The 25,698-nt window shown below is 42.1% G+C and overlaps 1 protein-coding gene across 2 annotated transcripts in view; it reads right to left on the bottom strand.

The window, feature by feature from the left end:
- The window catches only part of ADAMTS17 (ADAM metallopeptidase with thrombospondin type 1 motif 17), a 171,977-nt gene that overhangs the window by 79,281 nt on the left and 66,998 nt on the right, over positions 1-25,698 (bottom strand). For both annotated transcript variants that reach the window (XM_065688440.1, XM_065688441.1), the window contains exons 9-10: positions 9,318-9,458; positions 7,852-8,002 (exon numbers count right to left, since the gene is read on the bottom strand). In XM_065688440.1, the coding sequence (XP_065544512.1) occupies positions 7,852-8,002; positions 9,318-9,458 (292 nt within the window). The remainder of the gene's footprint in view (positions 1-7,851; positions 8,003-9,317; positions 9,459-25,698) is intronic.

Below are 25,698 nucleotides of genomic sequence, written 5' to 3'. Positions count from 1 at the left end.
TATTATAAAAAATAATCCTATAATCTTCTTACATAAATCTAGGAAGTGTTTCTTAAAAAGCATTTCTCTCTTTTCACTACCTGGTGATCACCTTGTTTCTTCAGAACAAACAGAAACACATGTACACATTCTCCTTTTTAGATGAATAGGACCAACAACCTGCCTGCTTGGAGCCAACAAACAGATTTAGAGATGCTACCCCTTTATGTAAGTTTTCTCATCAATGTGACTCCACTATCTCAATGAATGGCCTCTTCACGGATGCTTGTGTGAGTGGAAAGTCCCCAACATCAGACACAAGGAAGATTGTTTTAAGACTCGAGGAAATGGCCCTTGACAGTTGAAGAGCTCTTCAGGAAACAGCCCCTGGGAGCTGACTGCTTTCCTTGAAGAACAGTACAAAAAATTCAACATAGTCATTTCCGACATTTGTGCATGTTCTGTATCAGAGAAAACAGAACAACCTGAACCCAGCAAACATGAAGGCTGTCACGCTAGGTTTGGTTCTCTGAGCTAGGTGGTTTGATATGTATGACTCCCATTACCAGCACAGGGATCCCATATGAAACATACTCTTTCATATATATATATATGGAGTGATATCAAGAGCTTTATTAATCTACAATTAGAACAGAAGACTGTTTCTCCTTGGTCTTTCAGGGAGGAAGATGACATGTGTCAGCAGCCAAAACAGTAACTTACATGACATACCACTCATCATAGGCAGGTTTGGATGTGTAAGGTCTGACTGAAATGTACTGGTTACAATCTTCAGTCAAGCAGCCTTTCTAAGAGCAGATGAAAGGCAAAGGATTAGAAAACTCCTGAGCTCTCATGCTTGACAACGTTAGAAAAGCAAAACTGGCCTATTCAGGAGCTGCCCAAAAAGCACTTACAGACAGGAAGACGAGCCCTGACCTCTCTAGAGCAGATGCAGCAGGGATCTTTTGCCAAGTGTGCCATGGTCTCTCCTAGTAAAACTGCTCCTAGGGCAATGTGGGGTAGAGGGCAAGAGATGGAAAAAGGTAAAAATCCTTTTTTTGAGAGGGGTTTGGCCAACTGCAACCTCTTCACCCTTTCCTGGGAGGAACTGGAATTAATTACTTTTATACTGGAGTTGTGCAATGTAGTGTCTGGAAATGGTTCCAATCTGAGTGAGACACAAGAAACCAGTATTTTGAGAAGTGAAGAGTGGTTTGGGATGCCTGACTGGGCAGCCTTTCAAAGCTGGTAGAAGCTCAGGGCTTCTGGAAAACCACAGTTTCCCCGAGACTCAGAATGAGATGTTAAAACATGGACATACTCATACCCATTATCTAATTTGACCATTTAGGCCACGGCTGAGCCTCCAGAACATGGCAAACTAAATGCCTTCTCCACTGCCTTAAGTATTACTTTGCAAAGCACCACTTCTATTTCAGTTTTTGCATGTACCTGGAATTAAAGTAATAGTCAAAAGAAAGAAATTGGAAAGACTGCACTAATGGAGACCACAAATTAATTTTATGGCAAAGCAGCCTATGCTAAACACTAACCCTTTCAGTGCCTTTAGGGCATTCATGAAACTAGCTCCTTTGGGTCAATTCGGAGACACACAATTCAAGTAGATAAAGATAAGCTTTACCCACTTCCCTACCAACACACAATTCTTTCTCACTGTATGTGCTCTTCAGTTTTGCTGAGCCGAGTTTTCAGCATCTTAAATGAGAGAACACAACTGTGCATGTTTTGTCAGCTAAAGAAATCAGGTGAGTATTTTTACGTGGTCAAACTGGAAGAAGCAGAGACATGTAGTACAAAGCACTGGAACAAAGTCACTCTTCTGAATTGAACATCAGAAATGTTGTACTTTGACTTCCTGCCAACTTCTACTTCAGTATGGTTAAAAGAGCCACAGCTAAACAGCTATGTCCCAAGCACAGTGGCTATATTAGCATCATCTTGCACATGTAATGTATTAAGTGCTGCTCTGAGGTTCATACTAAATGTACCCCACCAAGAAAAACTTCTGAGTTTGCAGTATTATGCTGTAATCTAGCTCAGGAGAAGATATCTCCCCATGATGATGCAGGGCAAGAGCTCCAGGCAGGCTTCATAATCACTTCCACCTAATACTGCATTTGCAACTTAAAGCCTAAAATTCTGTCCTTGCACTTTGCAACATCCATCTCATATTGTCCTCATTGAGAGCAATGTTCGCTCAGGAATTCTACTGAACTCCTCAGTCTTTAACACCTGATTGTAAGACATGGAAAGCATTGATTTTTTTAAACAAGAGGCAATGCTGTCCATTAAAAAGAACACAACAGAAACCTGGGAAATTACAGGAATGAAATCATGGATCGTGTTTCTTGGCCATGGGAAAAAAGAAAGGGACAGTAAAATAAATCTGGATGTGTACACACACTGTTCAGATGTGGTTGCGCAGATTATGGGAGTTTTCTCTTGAAGTGTTTTGCAGATGGGAAGTTCCCAGCAGGCCAATGGGAGAGGTCTGAATGCCCTTCGAGCTTGTTAGACGCTATTTTCAGGCTGATACTCAATCGTATTTTGGCTAATTTCGTCAAGTTCAAACTTCAGCTGTAGATGCCACATCACAAGGCTACACTAATTCTTTCTCCCTCCTCTTGTGTCTTAACGAGAAATGTAAGATTGCCAGGCTCAAGTGCTTGATTCTTAATAGGCACTCTATGATTTTTAAGAGTTTATGATGTTTGTATTCTTAAATTTCCACATTGTATTTTTATAATTGTATTTTGGTTCCCTTCTCTCTTTTTAGTTCTCTTTCAACCACTGCACCAGAATGTGTTTTGACCATCTTCCAAACTGAAACACGTACAAAAATTTCTGAAGCATTCCAATAATTGTAAACCGGGCTGTGCTGCCCAGGCAGGAACTCTGCTCCTCTCTTTCTTTCTCTCTCTTAAACAAAAAGTATTTCCACTGAAAATAAAGAGAAAAAAAGTCTTTTTGCAACATACAGAAGCAGTGAAATAGGACACTTCGGTTTCATATGAAACAGGCAACGTGAAAACAGTCTGAATTTTAACAACCTACATTAGGAAAGCTATAAAATATAGGGTGGCAATTAACTAAATTGTTACCTTTACTTCTGAAAAACTTATTTGATTTTAGAATTGCCAGGCTTCTATCCTGCAAGCCTCAAGAAAGCCAAACCCATCCTCTTCCAGATTCATTATTATTATAGTTACACAGAACCTAACATGTGTAATGGAAAATTATGGAGACAAAGTCCCTGATTGTACAGAAAATGACAATGCAGCCTATTATTTTCAGGATAAATTAGCTCTCAATCTAATTACTATGTTCTTGTAAATATTCTATAGGTTACTAAATAATAGGGCTTCCTATCATCGTCTGGCTCTTGCAAATGACCCTGTAAAGAAAAAACAGACAGAGGCCCATTGATTCCCAGCCATGGAGTCCATGAGTCCACTCCGCCGGTCTCTTTGCAAGATCAACACCACAGAGAAACCCACAATTGCTTAATTATATTCCCCTCCATACATCAAATATGAAAACTGAAGGGATATGTAAAATCCACTTGATTATTATAATTGTTGCTCTTCCTTTACTTTGCTTTTTGTTTCCTCTCCTTCTTCATTTTAGCCCATAAATCTGATCAGTCTCCTTTGGCTTACAATCAGCTCTGCCCTCCTGTTCCGTGCTGCTGCTCTGGAGCTTGGAGATACCTATACTTGTTAAAAAACAGCTTGAGCTTAAAAAAACAGTAGAGCCAGTTCTAGCTGTGATGATTTGTCTAAACCCAATGTCATACCAAAACTCACATTCCCAGTTACATCCAAGTTGAAAGTGTCCCTTCTTCAGAAGAAAATCTCTCTGTAGCAATGGTACTCTCTTTCCACATGCCATTTTAACCTAGCACAGCTTTGACTCAAAGTGATCCTGAAGTATAATGGTTATGTAAAAACCCGCAAAATTATGTTAATAATAAATAAGCCAAAAGTCATATAAAGCAAAAGCCAAACACTGGATACAAGAGACAGAAATCACATTTTTTCCATAAATATAATTTCAGTGCAAAAACCTCCATTTGTAGGCATGCCAGTCTGAAAAATAACCCCAAAGTTGCGATTAAACACACAGCATATTTTTGTGTGAGGTTATGGACAATGTGTTTTGACACAGCTCTGGTGGAGAAGCACCACCTCTGCTCTGTGAGAGACTCAGCATAAACCATCTGTGCTGTTCCTCTCACTGACAGCACTGCTCAGTGAAGGGGACAGCAAAGAGTTAAAACCTGCTCTCTGCAGAAGCCTTCATCACTTGTGTGGGGTTGAGGCTTTTTGCTTCCTCTTGCTTAGGGGTCAGTTGAATTCACAATACTTGATTCATAGCACAGTGTGGATCCGAAAAACTGGGGTCAGACAGGTTGTATTTCCTATTGTTTGCACAACCTAGGATGGTAGCCCTGGACTCACATCAGCGAACATCCAGCAAGCAGAATCCCAGATGATCTGGGATGATCTAGTGGATGGTGTCCCTGCCCATGGCAGGGGGTAGGAACTGGAAGAGCTGTAAGTTCCCTTCCAACCTTCAAGTGAGATGATCTCATTTAAGAATTGCCCAACTTCTATCTTCTCATTCAGTTCCTCAGATCAAAACTAATTCTTCCACAGAGTCATAAAGACATTTACTTTCCTGATGATAAGCAAGTACTCACCCATCTACTACTCAGGTTAAAGTCAACCCAAAACCAGACACCTCGATGTATTTCAAACCACTAAAATCCAGTAGAGCACACACCAAAATGGACCTGCATTCTCTTAAAGGGCTGGCAGGAAATCTTGCCATTTATTGTTCATATGCTATTATAATTGAAATGGTGCTTTTCGAATACATAGAATTTGATTTCTCCCTGCACAACAAGTGTCCAGCCTAAAAGCCTGATTCCACAGCTCCTTTAAAAGGTGACATACACCAATAAATGTTACCTAACATTGATGTTCCACTACCAGATCCTGAATTATATATCCTGAAGGACTACAATAATGGGTTATGATTAAGGTGATTATATCATATACTCATTCTGGTAATTTGGGGTTTTTGTCAGTTTTTCTATATTAAAATGAAGTTGCAGTGTCCAAGCAAATGAAAAAGGAACATCGAAAGGTATCACAGATGTAAAGCTGAGCCTACCTCATCTGTTTCCATTTCTGTTCTGCACTTTTGGAACAGAACAGCTGCAGCATAAGCTGGTTTGGCAAACTTCTGATTCTGAGAGCTACTATGTGGTACCAGGCATCTGAGCTATCCTTAAAAACAAACATGGAAGAAGAATTTGGGAGATGCAAACTGAAATATCCAGATAAGGCTGAATATTTATGGATTAACTATCTAGTTGGCCCAGTGTCCGAGATGCAAATACCGCCAAGCATTTAGGCACCTGACTCTCTGTGAAGGCAAAGGAGATTATGCTCCTTTAAAGATCTGAGCTTTGATGCCTTTAAGGGAAAGAACTTACTGCACAGAGAGTTTCTGCAGTTCCTCAAAACTGTCGAAATTTTGGATTCATTTAATCTCTGAAATTTACCCTAGAACCAACTTTGTTGGCATTTTCCAATACAGGTCCTTTAGTTTGCCGGATATAGTGAAGCAGCTCAGCTATCTCCAATGCAGTGTTATAATGTAACTCTTTTATTACATCAGAAAATAGGCAGTAGACACATGTAATCATGAAAAGATTGAACATGCTCATTTCCTGAGGTTTATTCCCTTTTTGTAACAAATATTTACTGTCAAATGTTTATTACTTTTACATTTGGATTTTTTTAATACTTTATTGAATTAAAAATACCACATTACCATTGGCTAAAAGAGGAGACAGCTCTATTTGCCAATAATTTCTACAGCTAATGCCAGTGACTAGTGCCAATTTTTTTCTGGTTCATATTTTTGTAGACAGCTTTGAGACTTAACTATACAATCATTCTGCAGATGGGGCATGAGAAACACAAAGGTGAAAAGAACACAAACCTCAAAGGTTTAAAAACTAAAGCTGATCATTTCCTCTAAAGAATTTCCTTCCATTGCTTTCAAAGGACAAGTCAGAGGAGCATAACAGGATGCAAATATTTACTTAAATGAAGATCCAAAGCTTCCCAATGTTAAAACTTACGCATATCTGTAACAGAAAAGTACTTCTAAATAAGGGATTGCAAACTGGGATTAATCTGCTGAAGTTCTACCAGGAGCTTCATTAGAAAGCACTAAAGACCTCACATAATATGCTTTTGACACTAAAGGAGGGATTGAGGAAAGGATGTCAAATAAGAAAAGACTGGTGAAGAATCTTGGGAGACACGAACACCTGCTGTCTGTATCTCACAGAGAAGAACAGTGCTTGTTGGCTTGTTCATCTGGCAAGCAACTTGTCCCTGAAGCAATTCCAGACTGGACATGCAGTTTCTGCATGAGAAATGCTGACCACCTACCAGTAGGCTGACATTCTCATTAGGCAACGGGCTATCCAGAAACAGAATGTTTTTTATCACACCAACGGAAATAGCAAATACCTCTTCCAACAGCAGGCAAGCTGGGTGACACCCACACAAGTGGAAGAACTTGAATCATCCTGGGTAGACCTGGGGTTTTCTTTACAGACCTATATTCTAATACTTTGCTTCCAGTACAGTAGTCCTGGTGGTCTGCATTTTCTTGATGGAGCTGGAAAATACAACCTACCCAGATTCTTTTCTTATTGTTTTATATTAGCTAGTTTCCAAATCCAAAGTAAATAAAACAGCAAATGCGAAACTAAGAGCATGTTCCCAGGACTTGCATGTGTTCAAAAGTTTTAGTAATTTGGCACTTAGAAACCTCACTTATCACTGATTACTATTTTCTTTGTTACCACGGATTTAAGATCCCAAGATTGTTCAGAATGGGAATAAGGGACAACTAAAAATACAAATGGCTAATTAATGACAGCAAGAAACCCAGCTGCTTGATGCCTGTCCATAGAGGCCAGAATGCTGCCAGCTGACAGGACAACAGTGCTTCGTGACTTTCTTCTGGATATTTCCAAGGCCACACTGGAAGCATTGCTCCAGTGGGATGCAGACATACTCTGTCAGAATGAAGACATCTAATTATGTGCAAGCCCTTAGGAAAAGTTGAGCTGTCTAAATTCCAGAGGAAAGTCAGACAGCCTCAACTCAAATACGACCTACTTCTAGAGACACCAAAGATCAGTGTTTCCATTTTGCCTACCAAAGATAAGATATAAGCCATGTTGCACCCAGATCCTGACTAAACATCATGTTGCTTAGAAAACACACAGGAGGGGAACTAATTCTGCACAAATCTTTAACTTGACTCATCAAACAAGTGGTCATTAATATTTCACGGCACAGAGTTAGAGTCAGCTCCTAAGAACATGGTAGCAGTCTGAAGGTGAGGTCTACTGAAAGATCTGGACAGTCTTGAGCTGACTCTGTGGAAGCAGGCAAGCACTCCTGTGAGAAGAGACCTTCACCTCAGCTGACCTTCCAACAGAACAATCTCTGCTGAGTACTGCAGCAAAACAGTGTCAGAAGAGAACAAAGTACAAACACAGTTATTTTGGGTCTGCTCCTGGAGATAAACAAGACCAGTGCAGGGAAAGGAAGAGCACTGCATATAAGAATGTGCCGTTGACATGAAGGTCAATGGGAGTTTGACCATTGATTATGTATCAGCAGTGCTGAACATGGTAAAAATCCCATGCAATACTTCTGAGGGAAGTACACACTGCTTTTCTTCCTCAGTGCTTGACAGCTTTATTTCCACTTCCCACCTTGTTTCCAGGTACACCCCATGAGCTCTTACCTCCATATTCTTACAGAATGTAGCATTGGTCCCAAACAGTATCTGGCACTGTTCATCAGCACTGTAGTGCATTCCCGGCAGCTTGTGAGGGAGCCGCACTGCGTACCGGCTGCGGGGGTCTGTCACCAGCAGGCAGGTGCTCACCTTGGACCTGTGGAGCGTAAGAATTGAATATGCCTTTAAGGGAAACTTAAACTCTGAGCTGCAGTGTTAGATCACTGCTGGAGAGAAGCTGATATCCTCTCTTCAAGAGGGAATCTGACAACCTTATGTAAAACAGTGGTGATTTTTCCCAGTATCTGGAAGCCTTCTGAATCATTAAAAATTATGGATAGAAAGGTCCTTGGGAACTCATCCCTGGCCCCAGGCCTCAAGCAGAATTGACTATTTTCGCATCTTTTTGAACTAACTGTTTGTCTAAACTGTCCCTAAAAATCTGATGGAGACTCAATTCTGCCGTCAGGGTATCTAGTCCAAAGCATCATGAGCCTTACAATGACAGCTAGAAAGTCTTCTATCATGCCTCAGCTGAATCCTTCTATCTGAATTTTAAGCCCTTATTTTCTTATCCATCACTGATATAAAGCAGAGATTTTTCCCTTTGCCTTCACAACAATCTTTTATAAATTGGAATATCACTTTGTCACCTCCCCTTTTATCAGGGACCAAAGCAAGCTGAAATACAATTTCTTTTTCAACTTCACGCCTTTACTCTCATATTAGATATCTGATTTTCTTTCATTATTTTCCTTTCTCCCCCACCTCTAATCCCCAGAGTGGGGAATTTTTCCATGCTGAACCCATTCCTAGCAACAAAAGCACTGGCCATTGTGCTAGACACTGTCAGAAAGCTGCACTGTAGGGTTAAGACCACAGTTACAGAGTTCAGACAATTACAGTGCTTGCTATAGTACATGAGAGTTAACAAGCAACAGGGTAGAAATCCTTCCTGAACTATTGAATCTGATGAACTGAAATATGGATGCAGGGGTAAAGAAGTTTATATTCAACTGTTTAAGACCAACAATCACCGAGGAGTAAGAAAACACATTGGAATTACCTCCAGGCAAAGTAAAGTTCCCATAAAATAAAAGCTATTTAATAATATGAATGACAGTAAAAGCCACAGCTCAAAGCTGGCAGAATCCTTCAGCAGAGATTTTTCCAGGCCACCTACATACAGATTTGTGACACTGTAAACATGAAGGGCGTTTTTTGTAAAATTAAGGTGATTTGGGTTGATTTTAGTATTTTTATCAGTACATTGACAATTGTACATGACTATTGTGCCTCTCTGCCAACCTCAGTTTCTAAGGGGCTATGGTATTGGAGACAGATTTAAACTTGCACTCCCTAATGTCACAAACACATGCTTTTTTAAAAGGAAAATTGTTTAGACTTTCACTTTCAAATAATACATTGGACTCTTTTCTGAAAGGAATTTGGGTAATCAGCACATTCCTTACTTTAGGAAGTTTTCAAGGTCATCGCGGCTGCAGGAAGACCAGGAAAGATCACTTGGATTCCTGCCCTTCACCCATTCTCCAGACATAATGTGGGACCTCCCTGCGCAGGGCTGGTGATCATCATCATGGCTCATTCCCATGCTGTTTGATTAAAACAAAACAAGACAAAAAAACCCTATCAAGTTATGATGTGGGTTTCTCATTTCCCATTGGATTTAGTAATGACACTGTGCATTAACAAGTCAAAATCAGGCTGCACATACAACACAGAATCATTCACCTACTGCTCTGGGAACCCACTGCATGAATAAACCATGGCTTCCTTTACACTATCAATTTTCTTAATTTCACAACATTTTTAGTATTTGTGTGTTTGAAACTTTTAAATGTGCTTCTTATGGACTTTCCTACCAGGAAATGTAACTAACCTGAGGGCTTGTGAGAACGGAACCTGAAGAAGTGATGTAGCACAGCCAAGGGATATTTGCTACAATAGCAGAGTTAGTGCTTACTGAACATTTTGGATTGATTTCCCAAACCTAAGGGATATGGTCTCTATAATCACACTGAGAGAATGGTCAGCGAATTAGCATTAGAAAGTATTAGAGAGATTAGTATTTGTTGTTGTGTCAAGGTGGATTTGGAAAAACTACTGTCAGGAAAAGCACTTCTCTAAATGTGTAGTATTGTCCAATCTCTCTCTCATCTAACTTTGAAGTTCAATGAGAACTTGAGCCTTCTTTGAGCAGTGGGTTGGATCAGATGACCTTCAGTGGCCCTTCCAACTCAAATTAGTCTATGAATCTATAATAGCAATGCTCAGATAGGAGCCTTAGGCAGAATCAAGCCTGCATTTCTGCCAGCATTGCCCAAACAAGCACCAAGATTGCACATGCCAGTCTCGGTAAAAAAAGAATGTGACCTACTCAGCAGAACAAATCATCTAAACAAACAGCAGAGTGTGTAGTATAGGCATACAAGGAGGAACTCAAACACATTCAGTGAGGATTTCAAAAACTATTCAGACATAGAAAAGAATAACTTTAACCTCCATCCAACTCCCACTCAGGACCCTTCCATCATTAGTGGAGCCTGTACCCTTTGGCTGCTACAGTAAATCACTGCCCAGAATAAATCTCTGTTGCCACTGATGGGAGTTGAGACTCTTCTGCTGGAGGTAAGCCTTTGTGGACAACCTTCATGGTGGCAAAGAAAGGATAAATGATGTGATCAAGTTCACCTGCTACACCAGTGACATGTCCGAAGTCCTGACTGGCAGTCCTACACTCAGCCACACCGTGCTGCCCAGCAGCCCAAGTGAGTTAAAGGGTTTCCATCCTACTTGGAAATGATCATTAAAGCCATTTTTTAAGATCATACAGAGTAACATCATTTTGAAATGTTGACATCCTTCCTTTGATTCCAACAAGGAATGGGAAATGGCTTTCAGACAAAGGGTGCCAGCGCCCCTTTCTAGCAAAAATAACACCGTCAATCTGGGGCTGAAAACACATTAGTAAGAGCTCAGTAAGAGCTGGCTGGATTGAGCAAGCCAGGAGCAGTCCCTTTAAATCTGGTGTTGAACTCTTTAATCCACGCTATTTCTCTACAAATCAGAAGGTCCTGTTTGCTTTCAGACTGTGCTCTTGGCTTTGCTTCTCTCCAGTTGCGGGACTCAACTGTTCAAAGCCTCAACACCACATACATTTCTAGTTGCAATGAACCAAAACCAGCTTCAGCAGTTTGATAATTATGGCTTAGATTAAACCACCATCTAAGCTATTTTTAGCTTAAAGTGAAGATTACATGGTAGAGTCTATTATTCTAGGTTTATCTCCAGGGACATTATTATTTCTAGCAAAACTACATTTAACATAATTTTCAGACTCAGAAGTTCATAGTTACTCCTGGTTTTAAAACTTTGTAGGGTTCGAACACAGCAGAAACATCAAGCACATTTTGTTTGATGCACGCAGTAATAATTTAACAGTCTATTAGTAACTCTAACTTCAAAACGGGACAGAGTGAAATTCCTGCTCCGCTGAAGTGAATGGGAGTTTTGCCATTGACTTCAATGGAGCCTGGATTTCACTCCAAATATTTTACCCATGTTGTTCCTACACACAGAGAAAACTCTTCACATGCTAGGAAGAAAGTTCCAGCAGTATTTCTCCAATGCAAATAAGCCCTTGTATTCCTAAAAGTCAGGAAAGGAAGAGCTAAGCACCACGAAGCAAGGTATGGAAGCTTGCTGGAAATCTTGCAGAGGAAAGTTTACCCAAAAATGCCAGTTGAGAAGGTTTGTGGGCATGCAGCGATCGTGTTAACTCTCCTAACGGAAAAGGGGCAGGTTTCCAAGGCTTCTTTTAGCTTGCCTGCCTTGCGGCTGCCACAGTGCTGAGACTTGAAGTTGGGTCCTTCGGTTTTCTACTCTGTCAGGGCTTCTGTGGGATGGGACTTGGCAGCCCTCCCATTGTGGCAGCTTCCTGAACTGCCTCCTGGTCAGCACCTCAGCTGTCCCACTTGAAAAGGGTGAAAATAAACCATTTTACTGACTTGCCAAGTGTTTTAGCCTCCCTGATTTTATCTCTTCCACAAAAGACTAATGTTTGGTCTAGAGCTGTTAATTAAGGAATGTCTCAGCTTTCTGATTAACTTCATTTATTCCTTGTTAAATTTGTTGAAAGGGGGATTTTTTTGTTGGCAAACAATGCAGGCAATAGTTACTGATTAGTACATTCCTGCCCTTAACTTCATTTCCAACGTGACCTCATGAAAGATGTCTGCCTAGGACAAATGCTGAGGCTAACACTGATTACTCAGCTCTGATTTTGCTGGGGTGTTTCAGGCAGACAGAATGTATTCTTTATAAAGACTGGGTCAGAACTCATATCTCAGTTATTTACAGGCTTCTCTGAAATTGGTTCAATCCTTACAGGTGTGGCAATCGACACCTTTCTGAGTCATTCCTGATTTTTAGCAGAAATTCTTTCAAAAGTCATAAGCATAAAGGAATTGAGCCTGAGCTATTGCTATAAAGCAAAGGAGCTCTGCTAAGTCCAAAGAACCATGCCAGTTTATATTAACTTGGGATCTGGCCTCAAGGTACACAGGCAACCTCTGCTGGCCTCTCTGTGATGAGTTTCTGGTAGAATGAAACCAGCAACACCTTTGGAGCCTGTTTTAATTGGCAGTGCAGAACTTTTCCCAGCATCTACTTTACCTCACAATGACTCACTTGAGGAAAGGATTAAATGACCTGCAGGACTAAGGCATACCCCTAGCATGCTAACACATTCTTTTCTGAAGTTCAAGGGTCTCCAGCTACATCAAAGGGATCAGGTTTTTGAAAACACATAGTAAATGTAATGCCACGCTGATTCTTTTCACTAATGAATAGTCCCCTTCCTTTTAACAGAAACAAATCGGACAGAGCATTATGTGTTTGTAATAAACAGCAGTGAAAGCACTGATTCAGTACTCTGCATTTTCTTTGTGATCATCTAATCTTACCTGCTATTCAGAAGCTCACATGGAATTAGAAGCAGATAATCAGTCTCTTGAAATATTCTGCCTTGGGAAGTTCTATTCTTACATGACCAGATCTTGACAAAAAAGCTGATAAGAATGGCTCTTAGATCAGAAGTAGGAAAGTCAAAATGACATTACATCGCCCTGCAAACCCACTGCCCTCTGTGCCTTTTGAGTCCTAACTGTCCGTTTTACCAGACACAACAAACACACGCTGCATGTTATCCTTCACACTGCAAAGCCAGCAGAGTCAGTGCAGATGGGCACAGTCACTAGCTCCTCAGGGTAAACTTCAGCCTTCAGTTCATCACATTCTCCTTCTGAAGACAATGAGATTCCACAAAGGCAAACAAGAACAGTGTAAACTGTCAGTTCTTCAACTCCTTTCACTTTATGTTTATTCAGAGTAAGAACAATGGGACTCAGGTTTCACACTCCAGCTTCTTTTCTAGTATAAATAATGCATTGGTTATCAGTCAAAGACTAAGGCATCACTCAAGGAGTTCTACAGTATGTTTATCGATTTATTTTTGCTCATCATATGTGAGTCCCGAAACAAGCTGACTGACCAGTTTGAGTCCTGACCATTCACACAACCACAGCAAGGCAAATTTTATCAGGAGTCAGAGGGAGGCAGCAACAACAAATCTCTTTGATGCTGCTTTCTGTAAAATGATGCTTTTAAGTAGCTTTGCTATGACTCAAAACCAGCATGCAGGCTCTCAAAGCTCTGGCCTCTCTGAAGTCTGTGCTTTTTTCCAGGACACTAGTCTCTGTCAGAGGCCATGCAGCAATCAGAACTGGGTCAGGACGCCAGAATTACACTCTGGGCCTGAGCTGGCCAATTTCTTGTATAACCCTTTTAGCTTAATGCAATTAACAGCCATTTGCTCTCCCACAGCAATGCTAAATAAATGCACTTGCTTTGTTTGCTTCGGTCATTAGTGGAGCTTCTCCTCTAGACAGTTAATGTAACCAAGCTGCTCTGTTTACCCTTGGTGCATTTTCCAATGTTTCCTGTTATTCTTTCAGAGCCTGAGCCAAAGCTCACCAAAGCCTGTGGAAAGCCTCCTACCTCCGTAGATGCACTGCATGCTGCACCTCCGAGTTCTTAAGGTCATGTATACAAATATTCATCAGAACCACGATGATTCTCAATAGGTCTCCTATTAAAAGCCCCAAATCCCAGTTAAAGGATAACACCAAAGAGCTGGGGGAAACTGGTTTAGGAGATGCTTTGAATGTTTTCAACAGCTGTAACTCTGTGGCTGTAACAAACCACTTGAGAAATCCCCAAGATTATTATCATTTACCCCAGGTACTGTGAAGCTAGGGCAAGAGGCAAGTTTGACAGAAAATACCATCAGCAGTAGAAGAGCTTTTCTTCAGATAAAGGCGGAAAGAGAGTAACAAGAGAAAGAATTATAAGGCAAGCTTGAAAAACACACACACAGAAGTGGAAATAACCATGAGCTTCTACAGTCCCTCTGTTTCAGATAAGCACTTCAGCTGGCTGTTAATGGGACCTTCTCCATAGTCTGCCTGTGAAAGCCAGACTTTAAAAAGGAGGAGCTTCTTGGGGCCACCTGCCCTGCAGACCAATATGGGCTCAAAGAATTGAGCAAAAGGGCCTGCTACAGCAGTGTCCTAAATACAAAGGGGAACAGAAGAAGGTGGTGATATCTTGCTCAAAGTGAAAAGTTCAGGGAGGCCACTGAGGTTTTCACATTCTTGGCTGCTCTTTGCTGGAAAGCACACTTTCTGTACCTGCGTTTTCCTGCAGATGTTCTCTAAAAGGCTCTGTTTCTGCAAGGCAGCAGTGAACTGCACGTCACAGCTGGGTAGGTCACTAATGACCTTCCCAAAAGAGCATATGACAGAAGTCATTCCCAGTGACCCAGCTTGCCATGATTCAGCCAGAGGATACCTGCAGAGCCAGGACTAAGCACATAGAACCATAGAAAGGTTAGGGTTGGAAAGGAACTTAAGATCACCTAGTTTCAAGCTCCCTGCCATGGACAAGATTTCTCTCTAAACCACACCAAAATAATGCAAAATAATGCAGAATAATGCAAAGGGAGGGCAGACTGGACAACATCTTCACATAGTGTGAGAGGGAAGGGAGAAGGGGAGCTGTAATTTATCTGCTTTGGCATTTCAGTGTGGGCAGGATGACAGTGCCCCACGGAAAGGCTGCTACTCAGACATGTTGTGGGCACAAATGCTGTCTGTTCCTCCATATGAAGGATATAACTGAAGGACAAAATTCCTCTCCCTTCCCACTTCCTATCAGGTGTCAGTGAATGGTTGAGAAGGGAGTCCTGACTATAGAGTCCATCCAATCTCACCCACAAAGGAAGATGCTGGTATGGAAGGAGGTTATACAGGGCCCATGGCTAACAGCTGAGGACATTAAACACAGCCGTTAAACTCAGATCAGTACAGGTCACTATGCAGAGAATGTACATCAACAGTTCTCAGCAGCTACTACTTGGGCTGGATTTGAACCAGCAAGTTAGAAGTGGGAGAGAGTATAGCACATAATCCAGGCTGTGAGCCGGCCAGTCCCAAAGTGAGTTCAATGTCAGGAATTTTTATTAACATTTGAAATTGAAGCTGCATCACTGGAAAGGTGCCTACTTCTGAACTGGTTCAACATGTTTAACATTTCAATAGAAAATGCTGATATCTTGGAAGTTATGAGGTTTCCAACCAGTTGGGAATAAAGGCACAACAGAGGCAGAGTGAAATTGGGTTGCTGGAATTATATAGGAGCCGCAGTGCAAAGTGAGGATGGTAAGTTTAAGAGTGACCTCGGAAGGTGATGCAAAGCAAGCAAAGAAAGGCAGAGACAGCCAAAGGGGTCAGGAGGGGGGCCAAGTGAGGCTTGGATGGAGGGCAAACTAACAAATGCTGGGGAAATGCTGAGCTGAGGAGGAGGCAACAAAACAGCTTGTATAACCTTCTTACAAAACCAACTGTCACTAAGCCTGCTGGCTTAATGGAAAACAGGCTTTTTCACCTTGTGCTTCTCAAACATGTAAACGCAGTCACTTAAGTACAACTTGACTATTTCAGAAGCTGTCAGGAGGTTCTTTGTGAAGCTGTGATTAAGAAGGGGAAATGACCAATGGTCGTTGCATACATCATGTTATCTAGAACAGGGGTATTCAGGATGGCTGCTGAGCTATTGGGTTTGGGTTTTTAATCAGGAGAGACAATATTTAAAGGGAGCCATGACTACTGGACTCTTGTTTTCACAACCAAGTTTATGTCACTCTCCAATAATGAAGTAACCAGATATTTTATATGGTTATCTACTCATCAAACAGCCAAGAAGTCAACAACAGCGAGTGAGAACACACGAACGCCTATGTTGAATAACAGTGTGGAAAGCTGTGGTTTATTCAGCTGCATGACAGATCCAGCCCTTTATGATATGGTCTTCATTTAAAAAGAATTAGTTCTTTTGCCATGGGATCTGGAAGGCAGCAAGTACGAGCCTGTGCTGCAGGGGACAGAGAGCAACACGTGAGAGGCTGACATGGCAGGAATAGGCAGTGGGGCTTTTACTCACTCTAATATTTCATCTAAAAGCTTTTCTGCCCATGTGGTCCTAGGGAACTGTGACTGAGTTGGCCAAACCCCACTGACATCAACAGCAGTCATAGAACCACAGAATGGTTTGGGTTGCAAGGGACCTTAAGGATCATCTAGTTTCAAGCCCCCTGACATGGGCAGTATGGTTTGATTGAAGTTAGACCAAGGCCAACCCAAGAGGTGCAGAAGCTCAGCACACTTAGGATAACTTCACTGTCCTTCATGTTGATCAGAGTCGTGGTGACTCCCATTCCAGCCTTCCAGCCTTCTTTTTGGGCCCAATGGGCCTTAACAGCACACAGTGTGTAGAGATGTATCACAAACCACTCATTGCAAACCATGTGTAAGCAGCTCTATAGTGGGAATTGTTTCTCTCAGGCTATCAATGAAGAAACACTGGCTACTTGCGATCACAGCTGAGCTGTGACCCTAAAGCAAGAATAAAGTCATTTAAGGACCAAAGGTAACATTCCTATGAAAATGTATGCATTGAGCTCTTTCCTTGCCCTCCAATGTTTAATCCACTTCTTGGACATGAAAAATGCTCTCTCTCTCACTTGCTTTAGTTTGGCTTCAGAAAACAGGGAAGTGTTGCAGGAGGAGGACAGTGACTAGGAAAGAAACAGTGATGGGCAGAGAAAGACTGCTCGTTTTTCTGGTGAGCAGAGACTGCTGTGCTCCATCTGTAGCTCCTTGTATGCAAAAAGCATCCTGGTGCATTGCAGAAGTAACATGCTGAAGGGTAACAAGCTGTTTGCTTTCAGCACTGCCTGAAGTGGGTGAGAATGAGACCTCAGAAAATGTGACATGCATTTCCTCAGAAGATGAGAAAGGAATATAAATTGCAGGGTGGAAAAAAGACACCCCCTGGGATAGCTGGGTGGGATTTCCCACCCACCCAGGGAAGAGAGACAAAAGCTCAGTAAGAAGGGCTGACGGATCTGTCACTCACTGTTAGCAACCTAAAGGGATGCTCTTGCACGCAATCCACAGTGCACTTTGCTAAAGCTCTTGTGAGACCAGTGAAGTCTCCAGTCAAGTCCATTAATGAGAGCAGATCAAACCTGAATGAAGAGATGCAACACAAGACACCCTTATAGGAAACACAGGAGAAAGGAGACACTGGAGCATATTTGCCAACTACGTGCAACCCAAGTAACCACAAATGTCCCTCACTCTACCCCAGCAGGAAGCCACCCACTGCTGAGCGCTGTGGGAAGCAGGGCAGCCTGGGAATGCACTGTAGGAGTCAGGAATGCTGGCTGCCTTCCCCACATGGGGAGATGAATTCTCCATTCCTGGAGGTGGGAACGAGGAGATGGCCGACATCAAAAGACAAAGAGGTGTGAAGTAAGTGTAATATATATCAATTCTACCAACATCACGTCTTCTGAAGTCCCCAGACAAGCCAGTGGATACATGTTTTATGGTTCCCAGAGCAGCAAAAGCCCTTTTCACAGAAAGAAATATTTGTCAGCTTCTTTCTTGGTCTATGTTGCCAAGCACTGTGGGCTTGCAGGTTCAGGGCAAGAAGAAATCCACCCTATGTGACCCTCTTACACTGATTCGTCAAGGTGGCAGGTGACTGTGGAGCACAGTAACAAACCTGTCTAGGAAAAAGGCTGCACAGGAAATGCATGATCCAAATCTATTAGTTGCAGTTATAATCTCGCAATGGATCAGCCTGAGGAGTTCACCTGAAGGCATTTGCTCCAAGGACACGGACTTTTCAGTCACTTCCATCACTCAGGAGTGCTCCCCATCGTTATGGAAATGTTGTTTCCGGTAATGCTCCTCCCATGTATCAGCTCCCCAAACTCTTGGGATTTTTCACAATGGTGCAGCTGGCAAAATAATTCATAATCCCAGAACCATCTGGCCTTGGCTGTTCATAAATGGTTTTAAAAGCTCAGCATGCTATCTCACTTAGTCTCATTCATTTGATCAGCAGGGAGAGACTTGATATCAACAAGGCACATTGCAAATTATGGCTTGGTATCAAAGCAATTTTGAAATGATACGTTCAGACCAGTACTGAATGGGAATGCTTTGGGTAGTGGGTGTGCCTGCTTGCCTACAGACCTCAAGGCTAATGAAGCCAAGTTCGCTTTCAAACTGTCCAAGAATGCCACATAAAGGAAGTAAAAAGCAACTTGAAAAGAGATACTCTTCCTTTGGGTAACTTTGGCTTAAACATGTTCATGTGAAGACAAATTACAAAGGAACAAAAAAGTCTATTATCTTCCTCTTTAGAGGATTTTCATCTGATAAGAGGTGCAGCACATGTCGTTTAACTAAGGACAGCTTTCTGGAGACCACATAGGAATTTTCCTCATGATTCTGTTCATTGTATCAGAGGTGCTGCTGCAATGATGCATTTGGCAAACCTGGTATAAGGCTATTTCAGCAAACACCATCCAAATTTCAGGAAGAGCTGCAGATACGCATTGTAGTACTTAAGGTATAAGAAGGCAACACAAATACATTTTACTAAACAAGTAAGCTGGTTTTTTTCCTTGAATGGAGAGAAGCCCCAGGATATCTGGATCAGTATTGAAAAAGTGTCAGATGAACTAATGGAGAAAGAGCAGAAGGGAGCCACGCTTTTCCTTTGAACGAAAGATGCTTTTCCTTTGAACGAAAGATACTTTTCCTAAGTATGAAGACTCCCTAAACTAAGCAGCAAACCCATTTCTAGGGAGCACCACTTTATGCTGTCTAGTTTTAATGTATGTAATTAAAATCAATATTTTCAATGCCAGATCAGAAACCTGCCCCTTCCTTAGCTGCCTCTAGAGTGATGCTGGTGAACAGTAGGAAGGGAGCCCAGCTGGCAGGAGGTGGAACACATAGGAAGGCTCTGGAAGGCACCTACCAGAGGGTGGACATCAGAAATTCTAGAAAGGTCAAACTGTCCCATCTGTGGATAAGATCTAGCACACAAAGTGAGTTTCTCAGTGGACTTTGGAGCAGAGAAAGAAGGTACAGTAAAAAAATCTCATTTTTAAGGCTCAGCCCCCAAAGCTCATTAGAGCCCAACGGGAAGGAAACTTTTCAAGCAAGTGAGAACAAACCATTACGATCAGATTTCTTTCGCTTTGAACAAAAGCAGAAAACTGAGAAAAAAACATGGATTATTCTTCTCTTTTTTGGAAACTGGGGTTCAAATACAGACACAGATGACAAAACTCCCTGCTGGGTTGGATCCAGCAATGGAAAGAGGCCCAGCATCTGATGTAGGGATCAGTGAGAACAAAGAAGGCTGTTTCTTTTGTTTGTCTAGTAAACTCTTTTTGATGAATTTTACACCCCAACACAACTCTTGGCTAAGAGGCAGCTAACCTTGTTCCACTGCAGTGCAGCCTTCCATGGACATAATGGTAAAAAGAACCACATTTTTAGAGGTAACAGCATTTCCATTGGCATTGCTGCTGCTGCTGGGTTATTACCAAAGGCTTTTCCAAGTGACAGTCTGGGATTTATCACTTTCCTCAGCTCTGCAGTCATTTTCACCTGGAACCTGTTGAACTCAGCAGGCCAGGCACACAGCATGAGTTACAGGCTATTGGAACCCAGCTGCTAGCAGAAAAGTAAATATTGCAGTGAGATTGGTGCTCTTGTATAAAAATAAATGATTATTTGGTAAATGACACTTGCAAACCTAATATTTCCTGTGTTGGTGTGTACTGCAGAGGTTGCACAATTGGGACTTGTACTGTCCCTATGTTTTGGGTCATTGGTTGCACAAGGCTGTTGCCAGCAAAGCCAGTGAAGTATGAAACCAGAACGCCTGTAGCAGGAAGCACATGCAAGATCTGCCAAATCATTACAGCCCAGCTATTTAACATGGCCTTGGCTTACTCAGCAGAATAAGCCTTCAGAAAGAAAGACACAGCTGGCAAAGCCACAAAGCTATTGATGAAATGAAAATTGTGCTGTTTGGGAGCTCCTAAACAACTGTCGCTTGTCTGCTTGGTGCAGTTTTATTTTGTTAAGTAAAGCTGTACAAGATGCTCAAAAACAAAGAAATTAGAAGGACTGCAAGAGAATGTTGCCTCACTAGGGATTATGCAGACATCCTTCACAAAGCCAGAGTCAAACCATAGAAACCCTTGCCCAGAACCACAATAATGTTTGTCACAAGAGTCCAGAAGGCAGTGGGAGGTGGACATTCCCATGCCCAGTTCCAATGTGGTTATATCCCAATACAGTAAATAAACTATCAAACGTGGAAGACATAAGGGTGGGAAAAGATACACGATAGAAGGAAGGTTCCCCACTACCGTGACAGGATTAGCAGGTTCAGCACCTGTAAATATCTTGCAGTTTTACATCAAACTAAAAAAAACCGACCCAAACCAGGCCTATCATCCAGAGTGTGGCACATGACACTATTCAAACCTCTCAGTTTCTCCTTCCCGATCTTCTTTTTCTCTGAGTGATTTCTGTATGTGATTTTCTTCATGCGATTTTTCACTATGTGTCATTGCAAAACCAATTTGCCCAGATAAGGTGAAAGCAACAGGAATATTCTACTTCTGGATTCAAATTAACTTACCCAGGTATCATGGACTGTGTTATGTTGGGCAAACACACCTTCTGTTTAGTGGTGCTCCATCTTCCTCAGGTCAGACCATCCATGGTCGCAGGAGGTTACACTGATTTTCTTAGGTGACATATGTTTAGCTCTGTGTCTGTCTCTGATCTCTGCTTCCTTTTGACTAATTTAGGACACAGTTTTCAGAAAGCTATTATCAAGCTACTAAAATCAAGCTACCTAGATACATAATAATTCTTTTTGATCTAAAACAGACCCCTCAGTATGTTAGCAAGGGTGGAAAAAGCATGTGCTGAAATCTCAGGTTATACCTAGTCCTCTCTCAAAACCAGAACATGTTGTTTAATAATTGCTTTGACTAGATCATACCATTCTGATGCACAAGCATGTATGATGAAATAGGCAATGTTGCATTATGTCTTTTTTGGAGTTGTACAGAAAAGGGCTGTGAAAATGTGCTTGCAATTATCTGTGGAAGAAGAATGAAACCTGGGAGGAGGGGAGCAAGAAAAGGGAGCCTGGGAACAGAGAGACATTCCACAACAGATTTACAACACAAATGGCAGAAAATAAAATTAGCAGCTCCAGGGTGGGGTACAGACTGTTGCCAGCAGCTTTGGCCAGCCCCAGGGTATGTCTACATGGCAGCCAGTCCCTCCCAGTAATCCTGAAACTGCAATATACTGGCACAGAGACGTACTCCTGCGAGATTTAACATGGAGAGTGCTGGCAGGAGCAGAACATAGCTGGGGTAGTAGCCTGAATCAAACTACCCAGCTACTCAGGAAGTCTTGGTGCAGCAACACAGTGCTAGTACCTGAGCTTGCTAGAGTAAAGCTTGCATGGGATTGGCTCTTGGCTCCAGTCACCCTTGGATCCAACTGACCTTGATTTTCAGCCCCCTACAAATGCAAACAAGTGAGTTCCAACACATTGTCTTTTACAGCATGGTCAAAACACCCACACAGGGTTTTATAAAGGCACAGAGGGACCACAAGACAGAATCTATATCCAAACTGCCAGCAGTGTGATTAGAGAGGCTTATCTAGTCACAAGGAAAATCCTGTCAGCCACAGGCTGCATCCCCAAGTCACCACATAAATGGATACTACCCTACAGGCCCACAAGATGGGCACCTCTTTGCAAGGTCTCTCTCTAGTAAAACATTAGTGCACTGGAGCGAATAAGATGCCTGTGGGCATGTGCTAAGCTGGAGTCTTTAACTACATGCTGAAATACTACCCTGTGCATAGAAGTTTAGCCTCATTTGCAGGACAGAGAAGCTGGAGTTAAACTTGAAGTTGTCCAGATAACCCTGAAACTGAGACTCCGGTGCTCCTACATGTTTGATTCTGCAGCTTTAGTAATGTTGGTTTTAATGCCTTTTGGGAGGTAAGAAGTGATCTGGGGACAGACTGTTTCCTGCCAATTAATTGCTGTACTTTTGCAAGAGCAATGAAGAAAAACATTCCACAGAAATTCAGGTCAGGCAGAACCTGTCTGATAAATGCGGGACTCCCTCGTGCCTCTGCTCCACCTCAAACAGCAGTTGCAAGGTCTGCCTTCTTTTCTGTGACTGATCCTGCTGTCAGCACCATCACACTCGGGGATCCTACTGGTTGCTTTGCCCATGCTTCTGAAAACAGCTCCTTGAAAATGCTAAGGTGAAAGCCTTGTGTTTGCCATCATTACAATGCAGATGGTCAAAAGAACGACGCAGAACAGAAAGGAAGCTCAGATAGGATCCCTTTTTGAAAAATAGGGTTAATGTTTAAAGTCAGTCAGGACAGAAACTACACTCAGCTGCATACACCAGGAGAGCTGCATGTTCAAGGCTGAACTGTGGTGAGCTGCTCTAAAAGAGGTAGGGAGAGTTGATGGGGTTTTTCCTTGAAAACAGCTTCTCAGTTCCCACATCCTGCACCTCAATGTTATAATCCCAGAGACTGTAATGAGAGAGCTTGTAGCAAAGGTCCCTCCATTTTTATATGCTCAGGTCCGTGTCCATTTCCTATGGTGGTCCTCAGCTTCCACGTGAAACTTTGAATTTTTAAAATGCATTATTTGAGCAGATCCCTGTAAGCTGCAGGGCAGGGAAAAAGGTGACTTTGGTTCAGTTCTTAGGAATTAACCTTGTGTGCCTGCACTACACTGGCCTGGCTGTGCCAGTGTATATTGCCACAGGACTCATTCTGCACCTTTTGGATCTGCTTAAGCCAGCCTTCAATATTTTTACATTCTGCCTCACAACTATTTGCATGACAAGCTCTCTGCTGGGTGCTGCACTAGATAGGTTCAGGGAGGTAAGTTTATTCACAAGTCTATTAGCATAAGTATCAGGCCACAAAGGGAACATCCAGAGAGTGCTTTTCCCTTACCTGCAACACACCACAAAGGCCATACTTGATTATGCAGCAATTATTTATGTACTCTAAAGTAATTTTAGCCAAGCTGCATCTATCAAGATTTAACATCTAAAGCAAATGATTACACTGGACAGAAACCTGCTGGGTTCTAAACCCTTCTCTTGTCTGATTCCAACTCCAGAGCTATTTGGTTTGTGCACTATAGGCTTTTAACCTTTGGACTCATTTTTGTCCTCATCTGTTTCAGCTTCAAGTTTGAGGCCATGCGGTTTCATGACTGTTGGCAGCAGACTGCATCTTGCTTATTGTCAGTTGAATTTGATTCACTTTCTTCAGGGCATCTGACACGGGGTGGCTTCCAGCCATACCACCTCCAGCTATTCTCTCACCATCCAGGCTGTGCCAGGTTCCGCTAGCTCATGAATGGGAATCTTCCCCTCCTCACCCAAGCCTGCCCCCCATCCCACAACAGGAAAGCTGAGGCTGTTGAAAGAAACAGGAATGGCAACAAAGCTAGCATTGTTGTCCTGAAAAACCACTCACTGGCTGCAGCCCACCCGCTTCATTTAGGGGGTAACGGATATAAGTCTGAATCCCAGGTTTTGTTTAAAACACTTATGTGCCTTTTTCTTTGGAGAATGACTTCAAAATGGTAACAATGTCACTGCTGTAGGCAAAAAGAGAAGCCCTGGAGGGGGAAATGGCACTATTTTTCTCAAAGTCACAGTTGTTCAGGGTGGTCTTTAGGGTATAAATCTCAGTCCAGCTTCACACTGGTGCAGTTCATAGAGGAAGAGGGATGCACCATTCAAGACCCCACTGGCAACAGTAGGGCATTTTCAAGCTCTTAGTAATGGAGTTGCCCTGATAGTCTGAGGAAAGATAACAGTTAGGAGGTCAGCATGTTAAGCTGTTTATAATATGAAGACCTTGGATTTACACATTTTAAGACTTCAGGGACCACTGTGATCTCTGTGTCTTCCCTTTTGTGTAAGTCAGAACACAGTACTGCACCAGTAACCCCTAGATACAAGCCAACTAACTGTGGTTACGTTAAAGTGCGTTTAAAAGACATCCACTATTGACCATGCTGAATGAAGGAACGAGGTTTGCTGAGCGTCCTGTCTTGTATGGTAAGAAGCTTATGACTTGCAGCCTCATCCTATATCAACTATCCTCTATCCTGCCTGTTACCTTTTTGTAACAGCAAAATCTTTCTCTTGGATTCCCTGTGGGAAAAGTGGCATCTAAATACAACTGGATGCTGCCTTTGTGTCCATGGACCAAAATTATCACTCCAGATTTGAAGATACAAATACAAAAGATAAAAGTTATATCATTCACCTCATCGTCAAGCTACAACTCTATAGGTTAAAGATGAACTTTTATAGGAGCTATAAGCACCACCCTGATGGGCTTATTTCATGATGTCTCCATGTTTTCACAGTGCAGCTGTCTGCAATAGTATTTCCTGCAGTGAGTCCAAATGACATTTGTGGCAGATTAGGAATCTGACACACCAATTCGTAATCCATTCATGTTTTCCAAAGCCTACATCACAAACTATCTGTGGATGCCAAGCTGGGCTTGTGATCTCCACAGACATTTGTTAGTCTTAGGGCAAGAAGTAATAAATCTCAGCTTTTCTGCACTCATCAGGAAATCAGCCTTCAATAACACTCACAATTATGGGTCTCCAAAATGCATATTTTTGCCAATATGGATGTAAGTTTTGGTTAGATTTTTTCCTTTTTAATTAAGAAACTTGTGCCTAGCTTTCCTTGGGTTTCATTTTTAAACCTGCAGCTCATGTCAGCTTCATCTTTGTCTCTGCAATGAATGGGTTTCCTTACATTTCACTTAAAAAATACCAGTCTGTACGCGAAGTCTGCAAACAATCCTTTTACTTGCATAAGACAGGCTGAAACAGGAGTGCTCAGAGCATCCTGCTGTGCTTCAAAACCAGAAGAATAAGGAGTGGGCAGACACCTGGAAAGGTCAATGAAAAGACGACTGTTGACTTCAAGGCCAGAAGGGCATCAGTATTTTGTCCAGATGTTGAACTATAGAAACTAAGCTACTGGGGGATGACAGTATAGAGGGATGATTTCAATGCTCAGGTTGGGTGCTGAGTGAGAGATGGTATTTTTTCTCCAATTTCTGCTCATAAGGCAGCTCTGTTGGAAAATGCAGTCTCCTTTGTCATTTGCCCTCCTTCACCTGTGATCTTCATGTAAGCACTCCAACTCTCCCCACAATGGGATCTATGACTTTCCCGAAGCAGAAGATTCTCTGCACAATAGCACATGCACTGTCTAAATTCTCC

This window comes from Lathamus discolor, chromosome 8, assembly GCF_037157495.1.
Source record: "Lathamus discolor isolate bLatDis1 chromosome 8, bLatDis1.hap1, whole genome shotgun sequence".
NCBI classification, from domain to species: Eukaryota; Metazoa; Chordata; class Aves; order Psittaciformes; family Psittacidae; genus Lathamus; species Lathamus discolor.
This window is presented reverse-complemented; position numbering and strand designations above follow the sequence as displayed.